Source organism: Indicator indicator, chromosome 6, assembly GCF_027791375.1.
Source record: "Indicator indicator isolate 239-I01 chromosome 6, UM_Iind_1.1, whole genome shotgun sequence".
In the NCBI taxonomy this organism is placed as follows: Eukaryota; Metazoa; Chordata; class Aves; order Piciformes; family Indicatoridae; genus Indicator; species Indicator indicator.
The window spans coordinates 41,303,657-41,328,836 of NC_072015.1; the positions used below are offsets into that span (position 1 = coordinate 41,303,657).

A 25,180-nucleotide genomic window follows, 5' to 3' on the forward strand; every position below is an offset into this window, starting at 1 on the left:
GCTTGTGACCAATTAATGCTAAATTCAAACTAGCAAAGTGCTTTTGTTATCAGTAAGTATATATCTTAAGTGTTAGTGTTTTGGCAAAGATAGCAGGCTTGAGGTTTTGGGGTTTTTATTCTATATATGGCTGTTTGCTTTTGGCATAAACTTGAATTACGCTGTGCTGTCCTGGATGCAAATTAAAGGTAATTTGAAGCTAGGCTTGTTACTGAGGGCTTTGGTGCCTTTATTTTAGAATATTTCCTATTCTTCTGTTTAGATCTTAAATGTTTCTTAAGTAAAACTGAATTTGTAAAATAGTAATATATTTCAAATTCAGTATTCAAGAACTTAAAACATTTCTGTTCAGGAAGAAACTAAAGTGGTATTCGTAAAGAAAATGTAGCATGGGAGTTTTTAAATGTTTTATTGTTTGTTTTAAAATCTCAAATAGTTCAAAGAATCTAGATTCTTTTTCTCTTCCTCTCATCGTTTGATCAGATACTTGTTATTTAAGTTTTCTTTGGTTTAAAAATGTCAGGTGTTACTGTTTCTGTTTTGAGTAGTAATATCAAACTTCAGAATGTAATTTTGTTGGCTAAAATAATGCTAGTAAAACTGAGAGAAACTTATTTCATGCTCCAAAGTACAAAAATTTGTTTTCACTGCCAAAATCTGGTGAGTTAGAACTCTGGTTTAAACAGGAACACTCCTACAGTGCAGAATAATATATAAACAAACACAAGTAAGCATTACAGTCGTTACCAATATTTTATTTATTCTTAGTTCCAGAACCCATACAAAAACCACATGAAGGACCTGGAGAGATGGGGAAGCCGGTAGTCATTCCAAAAGAAGAGCAAGAAAAAATGAAAGAAATGTTTAAAATCAATCAATTTAATTTAATGGCAAGTGAAATGATTGCACTCAACAGATCTTTACCTGATGTCAGGTTAGAAGGGTAAGTGCTCTATGTTTTATTAAAAATACACTCTACTTAAATGAAGAATGTGCAAAGTGTGACCCAGACCAAGAGTTCTGTTCTGTAGGGTGTTACTGTTGGAGTCAAAAGTAGGAAGATTTTCTGTATATACAGTACTTGTAAAATAAGATGGGACAGCAGAAAGTAGTGTAATTAACTTTGCTTGCAAGAGTGAATTCTCTTTGAGGAACAGAAATTAATTTGGTTGAACGAAAACCAAATTAACTTAAGGCTTGACGTTTCAGAAAGAAATGAGTTATTTTAAAAATTCAGGCACTCCTTGTTAATGAGGCAGGCTAAAATTCTGCATTATACAAATTAGAAAAAAATATGATAAGAAATAGTTTAAATGTTTCGTACCTAATAATATGGGCAAAGCCTCATTTGATTGCGTTATGTTTTCTAATATCTATCTGGTTTGGTTTTGATCTTGCCTCTGAAATACTGATCCTTCCAGAGCTATTTGAATCATAAGTAATTTAAAAATAAAATTGTAGACTTGTTTTAAACGAAGTTAATATTGGTTTACTCTTCTGGGGCTACTCTGAATGGGTAGCTGGTGATTTCCCTCATCACCACATCCTCTTCCTTATGAAAGGGACTCTGAAGTTAAATAAAGCTCATGAAACAGTGTTTTATCAGTTACCTATATTCTTCTGCAAGTATCAGATGCTATATAAAATCCATTTCTTTAGAAACTCTGCTGTTTCTACTGTATACAGAAGGCCTAGCTGCTGAATTGTTTTCGTTTCCTTCTTCAGAAGATGATGTTAGAAGAATGAGATAACGCTCAGACCACTTTTCATTGTTAATGAGTGGTTAAAGAGCTGGTTTTGTAGGTACTTTCATCTCCTATAACTAATGTGATTCTGTGTAGCATGTGAGTTCCTTGTAGTAACTGAGCCATATATTTTTTAAAATATGATTTTGTATGTTGAATTAATGTAACTTTTCAATTTATTTTCTTACATATATTATTAAGTCAGATTTTATGGTCACTACTTGCCCATTTCTCTATGTAGTGGAAGAATGCAGACCATTAATTTCCAGGGTTTTCTTTCAGAAGTGACGTAATTTGGGGGAAGCTAAATACTTTTCTCATGATGGTTGGGATCACTTGGCATTTATGCAGATTGATGTGGTGTCTGCCCCTATGCTTGCACTCTATATAGGATAAGAAATTGCCTCACTGTAAAGTGGTGACTTCCACTGGTTAAGAGCTTGTAATTACCATTCTCAGCTTTTAGCTGTGAGGAGAATAATGTGTTTCATTGGAGATTTTTGTCAAAGCTGGGATGCTAATGATGTGATGATTTCTGAAAGACCAGAATGGAAGGAATTAGCAAAGCTTTGGAAAAAATAATAGTTACCAACAACTGGCTATTCAGAAGGCAAATATGAGTAATTTTTTGTTATTGCTCTGGAAATATGGAGGAAACTAAATTACATCATCTGTTCATCAGCATTCATATTGGAAAGCTTGCATATATATATATATATACTGCCATTTTTATAGTGTAAGTATGAAGATAAAATAAATTAGTGAATCTAAAAAGCTGACTTAATCATAAGCTTTTTTAAGGCTATACTAATAATTAGTGAAAAATAGCAAGAGATATTGTTACAAACTATTAAAAATGTGTTACCTAAGTTGAGCTATAGGAATTATTTTATCTTGCACATTTGGCCATGCTCTGCAATTACTGTGTTTTACAGTGAGATATGCATTATAAATTTTAAAATGTTGCATTTGTTTCTTTTTCCCACTTGTATGAATGCAAACACTATCACAATACTGTGTGTGAAAGTGGAATCTTAGAATAAAATTTTAGATAAGATGTCAGGGCAGAGTTGGATTTTCTGTTTTGGTAAATTGCTGCCAAAAATGTTTATTTACTGTGTGCATTTTTAGTGGATTTTGATAGAAAAATGGTCTCCAAGAAGCTCCTCATTTTGTCATTTTTCTATCTACTCTCTAAGGTGACACTAATTAAGAAGCTGGGGCATATGGTATCATTTGCCCAGCAAATTTAAGAACAATACTGTGTTTGCAAGGCAGACGTAGCTTAATATATATATTATTGCTACTTTCCAAGAACACTGTAGCCATTTTCAAAATTCTGAAAAGTATAAACATGTTCCATTGTTGTATATGTGTCTTATGAAAGTATTTATCTGATCAGTCAAAATACTCACATGGTCAGAAACACTTTCTGCCATGTTAGTGGAGAACTTCTTTTGTAAATTATTCTATCTGTATCCCTGCCAATACGGAAACAGCGTGGGGAGAAGGAGAATGGGTAATTTCAAATCATTCCATACCACATTTATGTGCTTAAAGCAGAGCTGCAAGTACAACTCAAGCGAGGTTTTGAAGAAGCAGGATATGTTCAAAGGCAGAGTAAGCAGTTCAACCGTGTAGGTGTTTTCTTCACAGGTTTTGCTGGTTGCTTCTTTTCATGGTAGGAGGGAGGAAGATGTGACTTTTAAGTCCTTTTAAGTCCCTCAGCATGTCAGTTCTGAAATTCAGAAGTCTGTAAAAATTTTGCTTAATTGTTAATCATCGAACAGCTGGTGGAATCAGGTATGCCAGGACCTATTTGCCACACATGTTTAATGGAGATGGCACAACCTGTCAGCTGGAGAGCAGCTCTTGAAGTAGTCTGCATTACCTTTCACATTGATTTCTAGTTCTGCCAAACGTCTTGTGTCATCTGTGCAAAGAAAGTACATTTGTGTACACATTCAGTCCTCAAGTGGCCACAGGTTAATCTCCATAGATGATGCACTCTGGGCAAGACATTTAGCCAACAAATTTTGTTTTCTTACTAGAAGAACAAAAATGTGAGCTAAACCAGAAGTAATTTTTTTAGCCTGTATACTTCCCACAGTCTGGACTCTGGGACATGCTAATGTAACTAACAAACACAACTGGACTAGCTGGAGATAGCCGATCTGGATTTAAGTTGTTAATAGAATCATTCTTATAAGCATGTACTCTTTTGGTCTGTGAATCAGGAAGGAGAAGTATGGATACCTTAGCAACCCTTTCTTCAAGGCTGCAGGTTGTGTAAAACTTGGCATAATAGTTCTTCCTTGTCATTTTATTCCTTGCTTGGCTGAATTTTGCCAGAATTAAGGGTACCTTAGTTAATTCTGCATAATATTTGGGATCTTTTAACTGTCCTCTTCTCAAACTCTCAAATTCAGGAAGTAGATCTATTAGGGTTCCAGCGATATAGGTGATATTAGTGTATAGTCAGAGTTTTTAGCAAGGTGGCCCTACATATTTTAAGTGAACTGGGTGTAAATTCATGCAAACTATTTCTTCAGCCACTTAATAGAAAAATAAAATGCAGGTCTCTGAGACCTTTATGTTTAACTAGTACAGTAATGTGACCTGTTTAGGCTATTATTGAAGGCTTTTTTTTTGCCAAGTCTACCCTTCTCAGCTCTTGCTACCGAGCTTACTTACTAGATTCCCTTCTCAGTTCCTTACTGCCAAGTTGGGAGGAAGTAGAACATTTTTTTTGTCTGGTGTTAAAAAACATTCTTCTAAGTAACTTAGATAAATGTTGTGGAGTTCATAGCAATTATGCTAGGCTTCTTTCTGAACAAGTCCTTCATGTGACTCATTCTGTCATCTCTTTGCTTAGAGGATCTGTATTTAGATTTAGGCACTGCTAATTACATGATACTGAAAAGGATATTGTTATGGGACTACAGTCTAGTTTTCATTTTGTATTTTAAAAATGTATTGTTGGTTTTAAGCCTCAGATACATGTGAGACGACACTGTAGTTTGGAGTGTTGACTTCTCAGAAAAAGTTGATTTCAGAATCATAATATGACATGTTCCTAAAATTCATTTTCCTATAAATAGGTTTGAGTATATCTATTTATAGTAGAACTAGTTAAGACAGAACACATGCAAGAGCGTGCTCTTTGGACTCAAATGTGTGACATTGTATGGGTTTTTAAATGACAGCACTTGAAGTATTTACTTCTATGTGAGGCTTGTGACGATGTGCTGTCTTTTTAAAATTAATTTAATATAGGAGAAAAGCAAAGGTGCTAGTGTTATACAACATACAATCTGGTGTAAATGTGGACTTCAGCCAGAACAAGTCTTCTCACTGCTTCTGTTGATATTTATCTGATGATTGTGTAGCCTGGCATTTACTGGCTGGATGGAGTATTGCATGTGAAAAAGGGGAAACCCTGTATTTTGCTGAATGATCAACAGCCCGCAGTTGCATCAGATTAGATGGAATGTGGCACAAAAAAAAAATCTTTCTTGAAGTGCGTATTAAACTCCTTGTAAGATCACAGGGATTTCAATAACTCCAGAAATTGTGACATGCTTTGTGAACTTTTGGTATTTGCTTATTTCAGGTAATAGTGATGTAAACAATAATAAAAAAACATAACAAATTTGTCTGCACAGGAGGACTTCAGAGGTTTATTCAGTATTTTATTACACACTAAAAATCCAGGCTGTTAATTAATCTGGCATCTGTAATTTGTGGGTCTGATTACCAGCCATGTAGCTTTCAGCAGTGTCATGCTGGAAGTCTGAAAGCAGGTGACTTTAGAATTCTATCAAGCAGGATTACTTTTTTCATCTGGGTTTTTTAGTGCATATAACTTGTTACTGGTCCAGTGTAGAATCAACATTTGGAAATGTTCTTGTTCATGTTCTCTTAATGATTTAGCTGGAAGAAATTAACCATAAATTATTTTCCTAGAGAAAGTTTAGAGGGAGAAAAGTCACTTTAAAATCTTACTTCCTCTAAACAGTTTACTTTTCTCTGTATAGACATATATATACACATTTGCATATGCATACATATATTTGTGTGTGTCTATATATACAGATAAAAAAATGGCAATCTCATTCTTAGTTATAAGCGTCTTCTACTTTGGATGAGCAGCCATGTCCTGAACTATATTCAAATTGGTAGGTCAGGTATGGATAATAGTTTGTCTAGGGATCTTGAGGTTCAATTTTCAGTGCTTGAGGACAGAATTATTTTTGCTTCTGTCACGAGATGCTTTCCGGTGATCAGTTTCAGGACAATAGTCAATTGCAGCTAATTATTTTTGTGAAATTCTGCTTGAATTCTGTAACCACGATGGTTTTAAGGACCATTTTGGATTTTGTTTCCAGGGTCTAAAGAAGATTTCTACTTGACTCATGAGATAATGCGACCTTTCTTATTTCCAAATCTTTGAGATCAGAAGAAAGGAAAATTTCATACTCTTGATGTCAGGTAAATTATGTAATACTATTGAAGGCAGATATTAAGCAGACTGGATGGAAATGTTTAAATAATAAGGGATTTGCCAGCATTCAGGTCACCTCTTCAGAAAGATTAATTAGAGTTACGATATGAATTATAGAAATGAAGATCTCTTTCTAAACCAAACTGTTCTGATTTGATTGGAAGAAGCAGCTTCAGGAGCAGAATGAAGTGTTGCTGCAACCTTATCTGCACTTTTCTCCTTATGCAGCCACATGACAAAGCTGTGGTTGACTGCAAAGTCTGTGTAGTGAAAAGTGGTTTGGCATGTTACAACAGTCAGTCATTCTGTCTTTCTCAGAAGTTATTTTTTTTTAGCCCTTTTAGCTGTATTGTTTCTGTGTGAAGATCAGATTTTTATCCAGCTTATCTTCAATTTGTGAGCTTGAAGTATCCTCAACATTTTTGTTTGAAGCACCCTCATTCCTAATGATATCAGGAGGCTGCTACTCATATCCAGAAAGGACTGTCGGTGTTTACCAGAAGCACACTACTCAGCTTGAGGTGCTGGTGGTTCTTGCCGTAATCTTCTTGACACTCTCTGCCACTCTCACTACAGGATATTATCCTCTGATGGAAATGTAGGTCAGTCTCAGTGGTTTCAGGGTGACTCAGTCCTACTTCTAAACTTTTCAGCCATGTTAAGTAGAGAGGAGTTTTGCATTTGGCATAGTTGTTCCTCAGCTTTATTATATAAACGTTATTGCAGTCTATAACTTACGGCAAAATAGGTAGGTAAACAATGGAGCACTGACGTTTTATGGCACTGCAGTGATGTTGATCAGATATTGGTAACCAAAGTCTGAAGTTTTGTGAGAAGAGATCAGATTTTCTTCTCTATCGGCCTTGCATTAACTTTGATAACTTTAATAGAACATAAGCATGTGTTTTCCAGTCAAAAGACACAGGTGCTTACAGTCCAGAAACTCCCAATATATTTTAATACCAAAGAGTACACTGTTTATACTGCATCAGTAACATTAAACACGTTTATTACAGGTCCTGTGCTGTGTAGCATTTCATCAAAACTTTAGCTCTAACCCTATCTTCAGCAAGACTCAGGTTATTCTTTTGTCAAGTTTAAGTTCTGGGATGCAGCTTGTTTATAACTTCAGCTTACAGTTATAATCCCTGCTGTTGCTCATACAGCTTTTAAAAACACATCAGCACTGCATTATCATACTGCAGATATGAGTTTCAGTCTGAGTTCCACTGGGTTTTCCCAGCTGAGTTACTTAGCTCACATTAAACACATTTGCTTGAGTTCCATCTCTATGCTTTATCAGAGCACTTTGGGCTGCATGTGCTGGGCTAGTTTTTGAGCTCCTGTAAATTATTGAATGTGCCTTTTTCCTGTGCAAGGCTGATGGAATCTGGGAGTGAAATTGGCTTAAGGTTGTGTGTAAGTCTGTTAATTTTTTGTCATTTTTTAAATTCTATCTTAAAAAAAAAAACGTTTCAATGCTTCTTTGTTCTGTCATTGCTCCTCTGTGAAGAATAACCTGTTGACAGCATCAGAAGGGATAGGGGTATGCCCTGTAGTACTTAGAAATCTAGCATTTATTTCTAGTGCAGAATGCAATTATGAAATAATCTTTCTAGAAAATTGCCTTATTTTTCCCCCTATTTTGTCTCTGTGAATGAGGTTTCTGTCATTGTGTCTCACTGCATAAACACTATGGTAGTGTATGATTGATTTCCTACAAAATCTCTATCCTGTTTGTAGTTTTTTTGGAGTGTGTTGCTTTAGCCTAAATATAAAGTATTTAAGAGCTATCAGGATATTAAATCCTGGTTTATTACATTACTTTCAAAAGTTATTTAGCATGACAGATTATTCAGCAAACAGATCACTGTTAACATTGTAAATATTTGTCTTTTAATATATATGGCAGTATTACATGTATCACTCAATCTTGGGGGTTAGGAAAAATTTCCAAGTAAATTGATCTATGAATACACTTTTGTAGTACTGATAATGTCAAGTGCTATTCTGTGATAAGGTGGCTGAACAGATGCATTTTCTAAGGTAATCTTTGATGTGTTTGTCTTAGTCCCAACAATAAACTGAAAAGAGTGGCATTAGGATAGCAAAGGATGGTGTAATGAGTTCTTGGCATCTCTGCATCTCAGGAGCCAATGCCTATAGAGAGTAAGCCTTACTGATCTCTAAGACAGACACAGAGCAGAGCAGATAGGTATCAGAATTTTTGTCCTGAGGGGAACAGAAATGAAGAATCTTGTAAGATTGCCTGGTCTGTCCCTGCAGTGGTGAAGCACCTTTTTCTCTTGCCTTTGCTAGTGGCACCAGATGTGGAGGAAAGTTGAGAGTAAAGGTTGTGGTGTTGTAGAAAACACAAAATTAAGAGTTGTCTTTTTGTGCAGGAGTGTGATGAAGCAGCAATTAAACTGTGAGATTTAATGGCTTAATTTGAACAGAATTGCTTTACTTGGTGTCTCTTGTGGTTACTTTTGTAATAAGTCCTGTGGACTGTTTGTACCCTGGGCTGAAAGCAGTTTTTTGTGAGGGTCTTCATGTATTCAGGTAATTTTCAAGGGGCTATACATAATCATCAAATAAAATTCTTTATGATTTCTTTTTCTGAACATCTCCCTATCTAAAATGTGCAGAACATCTATACAATATTCAACTAGCGCCTTCACAAAAAGTTACCATAACAAAGAAGCATAACACAACTCGTTACTTTGGCCTTCCATTGTAAAAACTTGCAATCAATTAAAAACTTCGAAACCAGGCTGGCTGCAAGGTGGTAGGGACAACAACTTGTACTTATTTTGCTGTCATTGTTCTTTTTTAGCAATATTATAGATATGTATGCTAGGGTCTGTGTTACTTCCTTTGCTTTTAGCCTATTAAACTTCAGTTCAAATTATGAAAGACTTGTACGTGTTACACTGCCTTGTGCTCTTGGGGAGATACAGATCTAGGAGTAACCATAGAGTTACAAGGAACTTAGGTCAAGATATTCTTAGCATATGATGCAAAATTGCAAATATCTGAAATGTTGTGAAGAATGTTTGTGAGCATCTTGAAGAGGTCAGAGCAGAGTCATGCCTTTATAGTCCTGTGCCTCCTTCATAAAATAACTTTTTAAAATACAGTTTGTAAACTTTTTTTTTCTCAAATCTGAATTTGATGGGCCATTGAAAATCTTGGATGATTTTATTTCCCAATTCATTTTCTTTCTTATATCCTAGTTGCATGAAAGCGATAAAATTAATATTAGGGAAGAATACAATATTAGGAAAGAATGCAGCTGAAGGTAGAGATTGCAGTGCATGAGATGGAGACTTGCTGTTTTGAGTGCTGGAACATGTACTTCAAGAGAAGTAGGCTAGGCTTTTTGTCCTGATCAGATTTTAACAGTCTGACCTATTCTCTTCTGTGTGTTTAGGTTCTCGGGCAGTAAGTTTCTGTATGCATTTAAAATATCTAACATTTTTTGGGAATTTCCACAATCTAAATTATATATGGAGTCACGTTAGCCAAGAGTTTGCACGGTGAGTGCCATGGATTAAGCAAAGGATGATGCATCCCATGTGAAGCAGACATTTTCAGCTGCTGTTTGGAGATGTTTAGCCTTCCTAATAGTATGCCCTCAGTTTTTAAACTGTTTCAGGTGTGATGTAACAAAAGGAACATAATGCATTAGTAGTTAATTATGATTTAAATTGTCCTTGATTCATGCTGTGTCATACCCCTCTTGGTTATATACTGCTACTAATGTTGCATAACTGTTGGTTGAAACTAATGCTTTCTTTTATATTATACAATAACCCCTTTCTGGGATGGTTTGTTTCCAAATGAAAGACAAAACTTAATTTCAGTGTTTGTTAGTAAGGAAAAAATGTGAGGCTTACATAGAAGGTTAATATTCTAATGACAGGTGTCAGCTGTTCTGTTGTGTTTGACTTATGTTCCTAAGGGAGGAGTATATGTCAGTGTTTTCAAAATAAAAACCAGGGCATTTTATTTGTATGTATTCATAAAAGTTTGTACAAATATAGCTAAAAGGTATATATTTAAGTGCAGGTGAAAGGAGTATTAAAAATTGTACTCCTGATTTGTTTTCTTTATCCTGCCTGCATCAATGAATCTTTCCAGATAGACTTCACACCGAATACTTTATTAAGAATAGTATTCAAAACTTTCAAGCCAGTTCTGTTATGAAACACTTCTGTGTTTTGAATGGCAGCCTTTCACATATTGGTAAACAAGCGAGTCTAGGGTCACTCTTAAATTGTTACCTCAGAAAGGGTTGATCTCTGGGGATGAGAATAGGCAAGTCACGGTATGCAAGGATGGTGTTCATCTTCTGCAGGACAGGGCAGTGGGAATGCCAGTTGGAATGACTTGGTATGGGGGAGTATCTTCCCTCCCCACCCCCCAAATTCCTGTAAGGCTTCCTCTTAGTGATGAAAGCTCCTCTTAAAAGATGGATGTTAAATGTTTTGACATATTTATATTTCAGACAGTGTAATAGTTTATAAACATGGGACTTGGCTGGCTATTTAATTGATTTGAGTTCAGTAAAAATAAAATCTTCTGTAAAACTGTAAAAAAAAGGGCAAAGCCAGAGATGTGAGATTTAATATTACAATAGTACATCCTGTGGCCACCCCAATAAGGTATTCCTGGTGAATGACCCATTGTTATTACCCTTCACAGAAAACTGCTAACAGGCATCTCTCAATGCTTTTACAAATACTTGATCAAAAAGTAGAGGAACTATTGTTGGGATTATATTACTGCGGAATCTGAAGGTTTGCATTCAGACGCTTATCTTCTGGTCTAAGGAACAGTGCAGCAGAAGGAATAAAACATTAAGAATTTGGTTTTCAAGTAGCAAAATAGACTGAAAAATTGACTACAATGGGGGCCAAATTATTTGGTTTATGGTTAAATTTTTTATCTGAAATTCCTAGCTGCAATGGTTTAGTGCAAGGGCTAAAACACCTGCTCCCCCAACACAAAAGTGAGGGGCTGAGAAAAAAAGATCAGAGTTGAATATAACATAAGATATCACAGTGTGTAATTACCTTAGCTAATAATCTAATTATACAACACATGATTACCTTAGCTTAGCCTATTTGCAGAAGAAGCACCGTGAAATACACAGCAGGAAGAAAACGAGTATAAAACTGAAAACCAAAACCAGCAGCTACCCAACTCCCACTCTTTCTGCCACCCTGCCTGTAGAAAAGAGACTGCAGCCAAAAACCAGAACCCAGAAACATCAACTGGAACTGGAAGCCTCCCATATTGCAATCTGAACTTCAAGCCCCATCATACTTTGCTCTAGGTAGCACTTTCATTTTTTTGAAGATGGCATGACTTGGTATGAATAGCAGTGGCAGGTTCAACTCAATCCGTGACGCTAGTGTTTTTGTGAAAAGCTATTTTGTTTTTCAAGTGATACTGTAGAAATGACTTTATCAGTTGGCATGCTTTGCAGGGGTGTTTTTAATATGTGGATTAAATCAGCAAACACAGGGCTGTAGCTGATTTCCTTAAAAGATTTGAGGATGTTCACATCGTTGTGGTGAATGATTGTTTGACTCGAATTGTATCATAAGTATGTATAATATTGAAGGTATACTACCTGATACTACTACTTCAGTTCTCAGAAATGAAACTTTCATATACTTCTTCAATTTTACTTGGATTTACTGATCTTTTCTGGGATCTCAGTTGTGATCGACCATAGGTTACTGTGCATCAGTGCATTGTCACCACCTTGGAGCTGAAATGTCTGTGTGCTCTCTCTTGGAGCTCTGGGGAAACCAAGTTAGCCAGCCCAGCTTTGGCTGTCATTCCTGATATCACTGTTTGGGGTGGGACTATATGCTGACACCATAATCTGGAACTAGAAAGCTGTTCCTTCTGTATTGTTTTTATGTGTTTGGGGTAGAGGATATGCACTATGTACCTCTTAAGCCCTCAGAGAGCGCTGCTGTTAAGGTGATAGTCACAAATACTTGTTAACTTATTTTAATAGCAATTAGATTTGGTAACATTACAGGGAAATCACTCAATAATTTGGGATCTAACAAAAGCATTTTTGTTGGAATGAAGCTTCCTTGAATTTCATGTTTTTCTGCTTCAGTGTTTTCCTTGTGTTTGACATCTGCATGTATCTCTTAGATCTGATTCTTAATGAATTTAGTACCATCAAAACTTATGTAAGTTTCTAAGTGTGTTCTAAGGAACAGATCTGTGCAGACAACGCTTGTATGCTTATTTCTTTAAAGCAGAACAGATTTTTGGAACTTTTAAGAGTACTTAATGTACAGTGGATTGATTTTTCTAAAAGATACTGAAAATAACGCCTGTGTAAAGTGTTGGCAGCATGTGGGGTTACTTGGAGTGTTTTGTATGTGTGTATGTATCAATGTCCTATATATTTAGTTAGAACTAAATCTGTGGTCTTCTGTGTAACACTGTGTGTCGGTGTGAGCTGAAATTCCCCCCATACCAACAATAACCGGGCTAGCCCAGTCTGGAAGCAAATGAAGGCTGTATTTACAAGCAGAGAAATGCAATGAGTATGTACAAATATACAAAATTCACAACATTTACAAATATATACAATCAACAGAAAAGCACAACCGATCTCCCTTTGCTTGCCCCCAAAGGGGACCCTTCCCAAAGGGGCCTCCCTCTCCCAGGAGCTTCCCCCCCAGACCCCCCTTGGACAGAAAGCAGAGAGTTAGTTAAGCAGAAAGTTGTTAACTTAGCTGCCAAGGTCAGTGTGTGTTATCTTCAGCCAGAAGAGAAGAAGAAACAGCAGCCAGACAGCCCAGCAACTGCCCCCACTGCAGAACGCAGAATGTGCAGAGTGCCCACTTTGTTTTGGGTAATAGTTCTTAAACGTTTCTATCTATCCAATGGAAGTGTTTAGAACAATATTTTGCTATCTTACACCCAATAGTGACTTATTTACACTCTTTCAGTTTCTCTGTTTTGAACTTTGCAAGGAAAAATTAAAAAGACAGTTTCAAACCATCACACACTGATATGTGAAAACACTTCTCTTTTAGTGAACCTTCATAGTGCTTCCAGTATGTATGCAATGTGGAGAAAAAAAACCCTTTTTGTGTAATATAAACACATTAACTGATGACATATACTTACTTACCAGTATTATAGGTAGCATGCATGTAGTCTCGGCTATTTCCAAATATAACTATCCAAAAGTCTTTACCTCTTTTAGTTATTATTTGGTTTTATTCATTATATGCTTTTTATTAAGTTTATTCCTAGTTTATTTATTATATACCTTTTATTCATTATATACTTTTATTGCATTTACTGCCTAGTTTAAATTTGCCATTTCTTACTTTGTGTCTCTCTTTCCATCCCCCTTCTACAGTGCTAGAATTTCCCTCTTGCCCTTTGAAGGGAACGCAAACCTAAATTAAGGGTTTGAATTGATACATCTGGACACAGTACTCTTCACAAAACAGATAGTGAAAATAACTGTTATCATTTCTGTGTTAGCAATATGCATATCTCATTTCTAGAACTGGTTATTGAACTGGTGTTCTCCTTTCTTAGTGGTAGGATGGAATACATGTATATATAAAAGTTGGGGTCGATTTTAGGTAAAAATATAAATGCATGTACCATCTGCTCCTTTGTCATACTTCGCATAAAATTTCTATATTGTAGATGTTATTACTTGTAGTCAGAAATAAACCCCAAAACTGCAGTTCTGATTACTTGACCTTTACAAATATATGGCTTGGTTTTGTTTATAGGTGTAAAACGAAGGTGTATGCAGACACCCTTCCCACAACAAGCGTCGTCATTGTTTTTCACAATGAGGCTTGGAGCACACTTCTACGAACGGTTCATAGTGTGATAAACAGGTCACCACGGCACATGCTGGAAGAAATCGTCCTCGTTGATGATGCCAGTGAAAGAGGTAATAATGTTGATGCCCTAGCTTGCTGCTCTCTTTGCTTCAGAGATTGAGACTGACTTCTGTGGGTTTCGCTCTACTCAGCAAAACAGTAGTTGGGGCGGGTGAAGATAAGAGTGAGCAGTGCCCATTTTGAAGTACAGGTGGGTCATTCCCCACTGAAAACTAGTGTAAATGAGTCTGTCTACTTTTCTACTGTCTACTGTTGGCAGTGTAGAGCTTGTGTTTGACAGTGGATTTATCCTATTACAGCTTTTACACTTTGTGTTTAAAATTTTAACACAAAGCGTAAAGCTTGAGGGCATTTGATACTTCAGTCACCTGTTCCTCAGACACATCATAAATTGCTGTCATCTCTAACCACATGGAAGGCAAGAAGGTTATCAGAAGTAGCCAGTGTGGATTTACCAAGGGGAGATCCTGTAGGACTAATCTAATAGCCTTCTATGAAATGATGACCAAATGGGTAGATGAGGGCAGAGCAGTGGATGTCTTATACCTTGACTTCAGTAAAGCTTTTGATGTTGTCTCCCATTACATCCTCACAGAAAAGCTCAGGAAATGTGGCATAGATGATTGGTCTGTGAGGTGGGTGGAAAACTGACTCAACAACAGAGTTCAGGGCATCGTCATCAGTGGCACAGAGTCAACACTGTTGTACCCCAGCGATCAGTACTGGGCCCAGTTTTGTTCAATATCTTTATTAACAATCTGGCTGAGGGCATTGAGAGTACTCTCAACAGGTTCACTGATGATACAAAACTGGGAGGCTGGCTGTACACCCCTTAGGCTATGCTGCCATCCAACAAGATATAGACAGGCTGAGAGCTGGGTGCAGGCAAACCTCATGAAGTTCAATAAGGACAAGTGCAGGGTCCTGCACCTGGGGAGGAATGACAGCAGGCACCAGTCCAGGTTAGGGGCTGCCCTGCTGGAAAGCATCTCCACAGAGAAAGACCTTGGAGTGCTGGTGGACAGCAAGTTCTGCATGGGACAGCAATGTGCCCTTGTGGCCAAGAGAGCGAATGGGATCCTGGGGTGCATCTAGAAAAGTGTGTCCAGCAGGTCTAGGGAGGTTCTTCTCCCCATCTACTCTGCCCTGCTGAGACCACACCTGGAATACTGTGTCCAGTTTTGGGCTCCCCAGTTCAAGAAAGACAACGACCTGCTGGAGAGAATCCAAGGGAGAGCCATGAGGATGCTTAGGGGACTTGAGCATCTCCCCTATGAAGAGAGACTGAGAGCCCTGGGGCTGTTTATTCTGGAGAAGAGAAGACTGAGAGGGGATCTGATCAATGTCTATCAATATCTGAGGGGTGGGTCTCAAGAGGAGGGGGGCAAGCTCTTTTTGTGGTGTGCAGCAATAAGACAAGGAACAATGGGTTCAAACTTGAACATAGAAGATTCCACCACAACATGAGGAGAAACTTCTTTACAGTGAGGGTGACAGAGCACTGGAACAGGCTGCCCAGGGGGGTTGTGGAGTCTGCTTCTCTGGAGACTTTGAAAACCCACCTGGATGTATTCCTGTGCAGACTACCCTAAGTGATCCTGCTTTGGCAGGGGGATTCTATTCGATGATCTCTTGAGGTCCCTTCCAACCTCTAATATACTGTGATGCTGTTGATACTGTGATACCGCCAAGCATAGCATTCAGAGGGATTAATTTAGATTATTCAGGTCATGGGAAGTTGATTCCACTGGTGCTCCAAATGAAAACTCCATGCTACAGAATGAAACTTTATATGTGTAATGAAATTAATAGATCAAACTTGAAGCTATTTTTTTCCTTGAAAGATAATTAACTTTATTTAGATTTTACTCTTTTCTTGTATTTTGTAACTTAGAGTGTAGTAGAAATTTAAAAAAAAATCTACACAGTACTTGGCATTTCGTTCTAGTTGGTTGATATTTGGCCTGTTCCTTGCTTCATCTTCCCTAGTGATATAGATTATAAAATACAACTTGAGGGGTTTCTTTTTTTCTTATAAGAAAATGGATATAAGAGAGTATCATGGCGTTTTTTTAATCTAAAATGTTTCTATATTTTTGTATTTGAAACAACTCCTTTTTTTTTTCTATAATTCTACATTGAAAGTTTTCCACTAGGACTAGCTAGTAGGCCACTAGAAGAAGTCTTGGCAGCCACCAGTTGTAGGCTGTTATCTCCATCAGCAGGAGTTCCCATGCTTAAGTCATGGATGGGTTTTACACCCAGCACACTGACATCTCTGTCTAATGCTTCTGATTCCAGGAATACAAAAACTGTTTCTGCTCCTTATGGGGATTTCAACTTCAGAGTAAAATGATTGTTTTCCAAACAAGATCAGTCCAAATAAGATCTGTGTATGAGAGACACTAGATTTGAGATCATGTGATCTAAGTAGCATTATGTTACATGGATTACAATGGTTGACAGGAGGTTTTATCATAGTTAGTAACCATTACAATGGTTAATTGGAGTTTTTGTAGTTGAAGGACTAGGTTTTTTTCACTTCATGCTTAACATGGTATCAATTGCAAATTTCTTCTTCAGTTTGCATGCGTGTATGATGCCTTAGCATATTATCTGACCTATTCCAAGCTGTAGGTCTGGAGTACAGCTGCTTGTGGAGTAGCTGAGTAGAATAAAGAAAGATCATAGAGCTAACAGATCTCTGAGTAACCTGTTTCCTAAAGAAAACACTCAGGTGTTTCTTTGCATTTGTACCAGTCTGTGTTCCTTTAATTTCTTAGGCACTTTTGCCTTTTTAGCTGATACTACCTTTAATTTGTTCAACCAATTTCAGTGCAATTTGGAAGGCGGGACAGAGGTCTTAAATACAATAATGCCCTGGCAACAGAGGAGAAAGGCTTATGCAATGTATTCTTGATGAGAGATGTGATTAACTTTTGCTTTTAGAAAGGCACAAAAGCAAATTTTCAATGTTTTCGGTTGTGGAGAGTTTGTTGTTACACCCCTCAATGTCTTCTAGGTTTTTAACCTTTATGTAAAGATTCCACATCTCTTTTGTTCTAATCTTGTGAAACCGCTTATGTGTCCTGGGAGTTTTCCCAGGGAGCCACCCTCTTTTCAGGTGCCCATACTAGGTTATTGTACAGGTATATGCTTCCTTAATGGAGCAGACATAGCACATTTGTTTTGGTTGGTTAGCTCGTGTGCACAGATTCCTAGAAAAACAAAGTCTATTACAAGTGTGCTCTATTTCGCTTGTCAAAACAGTCCTTGGCATTAATTCAAATCAGTGCTAATGATTAGTTGTGACATGACGGCTTTCAGAAGGACCTAAAGAGCAAGCTAATATGAAAGTAACGTGGACATATTTCATGTATTTTGCCTCTTCAATTGCTATTTTAGAAAACATCAATGTTACAACAGTAGCTCATTATGAAGTAGAATTATAGCCCAGTTGAAAAAGCAAATGGTTTTCTCTAGAGAACTATCCTGTTTCTGGGTTTGGGTTAGGTAAGAAAAGCAAGAAAAAATAATTCCAGGCTGAAAGATTTAGCATTTTGGACTTGTTGTTGAACCTATTTCAGTATTTAGTTTTGAAATCTGTGACCTTCATTTTGGATCACTCGGACACCTTTTATTTGTAGTTATTTTCAACAGTTACTGAAAGTTCTGGATTTTTGTTTTGTTTTGGTGTATTTGGGGTTTGGGGGGTGGTGGTGTTTGTTTTGGTTTGTTTGTTTCTTTGCTTGTTTGTTTCCAATAACTTGCTATGGCTCAAGCAAGCATGCTTCTCCAGTAAACAAAATGAAAGGTGTACATGTCTGGAAATTTGAAAGATTTATCATGTGCTACTTAAGCATTCTGTTTATGTTAAACTAAACCAGCAGATTTTTCCAGAAACAGAAAATGTTTAGCATGAGTTAGTGTATTTTGATTTCTAACATCAGTGCATTTAATTGGAATGAAGCAAGCATTCTGTCTGCCTGCAGCACACTCTGTACCTGCTAGTGTCATGCTCTTAGAAGAATGAATTTGTATAATGTTACGCACTTATTTACACCAAAAAGAAAATCTTTCGAGAAACAAAGCATATCTGTAACATTGTGTTCTGGTTACTGAGCAGAACTGCACATTTAAAGTACTGATCTTTGGTAACCATGAGAAATCAAGATTAGTCAGTACTTAAAACTAGGTTATCACTGAATGGCCGAGCACAGTAGGCAGGTTGCATCAGGACAGAATACATTCACAGAAGTTAGTTATACAGATACAGATCAGAGCACTGTAACCAATATTAAATTCCTGCCAAGAATATTATACAAAAGTATTAACACTTCTGAAAACTGTGCGTATGCTTATATGTAATAAAACTGTGTTTTATTATAGTTTAATATTTAACAAGTTTGAAACTTAATTTTTCATTTATCTTCATATAAATGTGACTCAGTAATAGAACTGGCAAGGTATTTTTCAACTTGGCACACTCCATTCACTTGAACTGAATATATCTGGTTTTTTACTTTCTTAGTTCTGTCACAGAATATGCTCTTTAAACTGTCCATAGGCGAAGGTTAAATTACGCACCCTCTTGATACACAAAAAGACTGAAAGAAATACCCAGCAGAAAGACTTAAGTGAAACTAAGGTTATGCCTCCGAAAATACATGAATTATTATCATTCCCAAGGAGAAGAATCTGGGGAGGTTTGTTTGGTTTGGTTTGGTTTGTTTTGGTTTGTTTTGGGGGAGGGGACGTGTTTAGTATTCTCGAACCTCACTCTCTGAAGTGTATGAGGCAATGCTAAGAATTTACTTAAATGTCATCCTGTGTCACTCAAAAACGATAGCATAAGGCTTCATTTGAGTGTTTAATACAGGGTTTAGTATAAATATTCTTAACCCTATTCCCTACATACTGAAAACACTGCACACATATGTGATCATTTCTTAGAGAGAAAAAAAAGCACCTGAAAAGGTAAATTGAAATATTTAGTGGTTTCCAGAGACAACATTGGTAGGACTTAAGATTCTTGCATGCAATGTGTTGACCATGGCCTCTGTAATGTAACTTTCTGGTTTATGTTGAGTTCTTGACTGTCATTTTATTGGAATGCTTCTCTCTGACCAATGTCACAGCCCATACTCATTCAGCTTTAAATGTTTAGAACTACTTGAAGAGGTTATCATTACTGCTCCTGAAATGTGCAGAGGAAAATGCTGATTTGTGTGACTTGCTCATGAGTTTATTAGCATAGAAAGAGGTGCTTCACTGTTTTATTTTCTTAGCGTATATTGTAAAAGTCTTACATACTAAAATGATAAACATTACCATGATGCTGGTTCTGTTAAATTAGTGGGTTTGGTAAGCCACACTTTAAAGAGATGAAATTATATTTGCTACTGATTCAGTCAGCCAAGTGATTTCTGTTTGTGCTCAACCCCAAAAGGCCTGCAAAATGTTCAGACATGTACACTTTGTACTAATAAACATTTATTTGCATCTTTGTTAATATCCAAAATCAGAATTAACTTGCTTTGAGTTTGGGGACAAATACTTAAGATCTAGCAACCTCTCCTGTGTTTTTAGCACAGTCCAGCTTTCAAAATTTGTCAAAACTTATTTATGTGAGTTTTAGTGACAGTCCAACAATGCACCAAAAAAAGAGTTAATTAGAACTCTGGAGCAGTAGTAAGGAATGGTAATCACCCTCAGGTCACTTCCTACCTCTCAAGACTTACAAAACAGCCACAAAGAGTTCAGACCATGCTTTTTCCCCCCTGCTTCAGCATTATACTTATTCTTGTATGAAGTACTTAATATCTTCATAGAATCTTATGCTAAGTCTTGTCTACAAGCTTTGCACTGTTACAGTACAACAGTGTTGCACAGCTCCCATGTGCTTTGAGTGTATAATCTGAAATACTGCATAGGTGTGCCTTCTTCACACATTTGAAATTTGCAAGTTATTGCAGAAGTGTTTCTGTGTCTGTAAATGGCATTTTTCCTCAGTTCTTTGTTCGTTGATGTCAGCCATCGCAGTAGTTTTTTGGGTTTGATTGGGGGTTTTTTTGTCATTTTTCCTTTTTTTGTTTTTTCTGATGATGAATACAAATTGACTATGGTGAATTTCTTCATTTGGCAGCTGTTTGTAATAGAGGTAATTTTGAGTCTCCAGGCACATGTAGTTACGGCTGCTTTTTTTTGAATAATTCCTTCCCCTGCTAAGCTGAAATTTATTAGTGTTACAGATACTCATTTATGCATAGCTGATTTTGTCATTTTTGGGTTTAGGTTTTGCTAATACAAAAAGTATTAGCCAGAAAAATCTCAATAAAGCATAGAAATCTTGAAAAAGTAATTTGATCATGTTTTAAACTGTTTGCAAAGAAATTATCTGTAAGTTACTTTCCTGTAGGAGGTAATTGATTATGTTCAGCTGGACATATCATTTTCTGTACTTTCTTGGTAGAGAGTTGTTATGACAAAGAGCACTTACGCATATGTTTTTGAAAGTAAGTCACAGCTACTCCATAATAAGAATTTACTTATTCCATCTGGTTTCTGTGTGAAGAAGTGAAATACATGAAGATGTGGAAGGGCATATTGTGAAGTGTAGAATGAGCAGCAAAAGCAGAACAGTTGCAAAAGTAGGAAGAAAGATAGAAAAGAAATGAGGAATTCTCGCTTAATTCAAGTCTCTTCATAAAAAAAAAAAAAGGAAAAAAGAAAGAAAAAAATAGAGAGAAAGAAGAAGAAAAGCTGAACTATGTAACTGACAGTTTCCACGGTTTTATTCATTATTTGCAGACTTCTTGAAAAGACCACTGGAGAACTATGTGAAAAAATTGAAAGTACCTGTTCATGTGATTCGAATGGAACAGCGTTCTGGATTGATTAGAGCCAGATTAAAGGGAGCTGCTGCTTCTAAAGGCCAGGTCATCACCTTCTTAGATGCTCATTGTGAATGTACAGTAGGCTGGCTTGAACCGCTGCTGGCAAGGATCAAAGCTGACAGGTAATTATCCATCTAATTGGTCCATGTTCATTTTTCCAGTCATTAGGAAGTGTTCCGAGTATGACAGTACAGCCTACAAGCAAGAATCTGCTCTCTGAAAGGCTGGATAAATTCTCATTGATGTAAGGGTAAAAGTCTAATTCCATACGACTTCTAAAAAGTAAAACTTGGTTTAAAGTTTAGCTTATATTGGGATGCATGGCATAATGCATTAAATAGCACGAGACGTAAGCTTGAATGGAGTTGAGAAAGCAGCAGAATTTGGGGTCTTCCATCTGCAGCCTGACCAAATCATCATGAATTTGAGCAGATATTCTTGAGGAATAAACGGAACGCTGATTTCACATAACACCACCATTGTGAGAGAGAGCCATCAGGTTCACAGTTTTCAGGTTCTTGTTCTGATTTCTTTATATTTTTTAATGTATGTGTGTTATGGAAATCTGTGCTGTTGCTTGGTCTTCTGGAATGCATTTTCTAAAGTTAGAATTGTTGCCAGAACTATACTGATCTACACTGAAGTGACATAGCTTTATATTTCTATCATAAGTCAATACTCAACATATTTAAACATGATAGTGTGATGGAAATTGGGGAGGGGACACACAAGTGAAAGAATTGTCTGCTTTATGAAACATTCATACATCTGAGCAGTAACTGTGATTGTACAGTAGTCTGTGTGTAAACAGCATGTTAAGCACACTAGATGTTAAGTGTGGTGTTACAGATCTCTATTTTGTTCTTATGGAGATATATATAGACATAGATATATAAAAACCACTTCTAAAATTTAAGATTACAAAATACAGCATTACATGATGAAAAAGCTACAAGTAGTAAAGAACGTTTTTTAATCACTGTGCTAAAACACATACCTTGAAATTATCACTTTTTTTTGGAAACTAATGCATAGGCTTCTGTCTGTCAACTTTGATGGAATTCTTGTGCTTTGATAACAGTGACTATATAGTCATATAGGAATACTTCCCAAGTGCTAATGACCAAGTTGTAATTTCAAAACGTGGAAGTTTTGTTGATGACTTAGCTAGAAACTAAAATCCCTTGTTTTCTATACAATTACTATGTAGCACTGAGAAAACTGGGATCAGTTTTTCGTCTGCAGAGGAATATATGTTTATTACTGGTAATAATGCAAATACTATTTAAAGAAAGAGCTAGTACTGTGAAAATTGTTTCAGAAAAGCACATTTTCCTTTAGATGAATTAACTCTAATTAGTAAGACAGACTTTGAATATGTTTCATGGTAGTAATCTATTGAGTACTAGTGTTAAGAGATGGCATTATGAAAATTTAAACTCTGTGTATTACAAAAAAAAAAAAAAAAAGGAAAAAAAAAAAAACCCCAAGCAACAAATCTTTTTTTGACACTTCAATTAATAGGTTTTGGTTCTTTGCTTTTTCTAGGAGAACAGTGGTGTGTCCGATCATTGATGTAATTAGCGATGACACCTTTGAATATATGGCAGGCTCGGACATGACTTATGGTGGATTCAACTGGAAGTTGAATTTTCGCTGGTATCCTGTTCCTCAGAGAGAGATGGATCGACGGAAAGGAGATCGAACTCTTCCTGTTAGGTAATAAGAAATTATTCAATTTGTTAAAATCTGTACCTGATGTTTACTTGTGTACTTTCTAGGTGATTCTTGTAAGTACATACTTGATGAATTGTGTTGTAGCACCATTTTTGTCTGCTTAAAGGAACAGCATAAAAGCTCTTTGGTTGTTGGCAACTTTTGGTATCAATGAAGGAAGCAATCACTGTGCCACTTTAGAAATATTTTTTTAAACTTTGTGAATTACTGGCTTTTAACTAGGCTTTATAACAATGCATACGTTTTTATTTAATCTCTTTTTTATTTTTTTAATGGAATCTTATTTTTAGTTTTTATTCTAATAAACAATATTTTGAAAAGATGCATTGATGCATGGCGGCCCTGTAGATTAGGGAATCTCTCAGCGCCACAGAACTTGAGGTTAAGGATGAAAGGATTGAGGGCCTGTGGGTTAAAATCAGAGGGAAGGCTAACAAAACTGACATCCTGATTGGAGTCTGTTACAGACCACCCAACCAGGATGAGGAGGCAGATGAAGTATTCTACAAGCAGCTGGAGGTCATCTCAAGATCGCCAGTCCTTGTTCTTGTGGGTGACTTTAACCTGCCAGATACCTGCTGGGAACTTAACACAGCAGAGAGGAGGCAATCCAGAAGGTTCCTGGAGTGTATGGAGGACATCTTCTTGACACAGCTGTTATGTGAGCTTACCAGGGGCAAGACCCTGCTTGACCTGTTCTCAAATAGAGAAGGGCTGGTGGGGGATGTGATGGTAGGAGGCTATCTAGGGTGCAGTGATCATGAAATAGTGGAGTTTTCAGTATGCAGGGAAACAAGGAGGAGCAACATCAAAACCCTTACTTGGGACTTCTGCAGGGCAGACTTCAGCTTATTTAAGCAACTAACCTGGAGAATACCTTGGGAAGCAGCCCTTAAGAACAAAGGGGTCCAGGATGGTTGGACCTACTTCAAACAGGAACTCTTGAAGGCACAGGAACAGACTGCTCCAATGTGCCGAAAGATGCGCCCATGGGGGAGGTGACCAGCTGGGATGGGCAAGCATCTTTTGAAGGAACTAAAGGAAAAAGAGAGGGTACATCCTGTCAGCCTGACCTCAGTGTCAGGCAACTCTATGGAGCAGATCATCTTGAGGGCAATCATAGCTCACCTGCAGGATGGCCAAGTGATCAGGGCCAGCCAGCACAGATTCAGGAGGGGCAAGTCCTGCCTGACCAACCTGATCTCCTTTTATGACCAGGTGACAGCCTGGTGGATGTGGGGCAACCAGTGGCAGAACAAGAGGACACAGTCTCTAGCTGTGTCAGGGGAAGTTTAGGCTCAAGGTGAGGAGAACGTTCGTCACAGAAAGAGTAATTGGCCATTGGAATGTGCTGCCCAGGGAGGTGGTGGAGTCACTGTCCCTGGAGGTGTTCAAAAAAAGATTGGATGTGGCACTTGGAGCCATGGTTTAGTTGTCAGGAGGTGTTGGGTAATAGGTTGGACTTGATGATCTCTGAGGTCTTTTCCAACCTGGCTGATTCTGTGATTTTTAGCATTTGTGTGTATATGTGTATAAAATTAATGTCTTCAAATTGCATGGATGGGAGGTGAATTTATACTTGCATGTCATGTGGATCTTATGACACAGGTAATGAGAACGAGATAACGTATGTGGTAATGTGTGTTTGTAACAATTGCAAACCTGTGTTTTCCAGTCTTCCAGTTCTGAAAAGTGAGCAATGGCCTTTGCTGGGAGATGGTCTTTACTGTGTTTTGTTTAGTTTTCATTTCAAAAAATCCAGAGGTCTTCTCAGAAAGACTAACAGTATTCCCCACATGTGCTCCCACCACTGCCCTCCACATCCCCCCCCCCCACCCTCCCTGTTTCCTTTCTGGGGGAGGGAAAAAAAAAAAGAAAATAAAAGGAAAACAAACAAACAAACAAACAAACAAAAAAACCCACATACATTTTTAGTTAGATTGTGACCTAGCTTATGCTTTGTCTTTCCAAAAAAAGCCCAAATTATTTTCAGGAAAATGACTAGTGATAGAAAATCATTTGTACTGAAAGTGTGAAGAATTTGTATATTCAATCTACAAAGTAATATCATCACCCAAATGTATGATTAAGTTTGAGAGACGACGTTAAATTTGAAAGAAACTAGCACGGTTGTTAGGATGGGGTTCCTACCAATAGAGGAATTTGTAAAGAAAACCTAGATGTACAGTTTTCTTGTATAAAGCAGTAACAGTGAAAGCAAGCAGGCCATTTGATATCTACTTCATGACCACCTCTAAGAAACTGGTTTCTTTTTTATGAGTCACCAGCACTGGAGACCGAAGCCTTTCTCAAGAACGGCAGAAGCTTCCTAGGGGCTGCTTCCCTGTCCAGATCACATTTTGAAGACAGAAAATAAGAAAC

At 37.1% G+C, this 25,180-nt stretch overlaps 1 protein-coding gene across 2 annotated transcripts in view; it reads left to right on the forward strand.

The window, feature by feature from the left end:
• GALNT1 (polypeptide N-acetylgalactosaminyltransferase 1) overlaps window positions 1–25,180 on the forward strand; it is a 45,064-nt gene that overhangs the window by 5,329 nt on the left and 14,555 nt on the right. Inside the window, exons 2-5 of one of the 2 annotated variants that reach the window (XM_054382043.1) lie at window positions 769–943; window positions 14,049–14,215; window positions 20,976–21,183; window positions 22,610–22,780. In XM_054382043.1, coding sequence (XP_054238018.1) covers window positions 769–943; window positions 14,049–14,215; window positions 20,976–21,183; window positions 22,610–22,780 — 721 coding nt within the window. The remainder of the gene's footprint in view (window positions 1–768; window positions 944–14,048; window positions 14,216–20,975; window positions 21,184–22,609; window positions 22,781–25,180) is intronic. The other variant, XM_054382044.1, reaches the window with a different exon arrangement.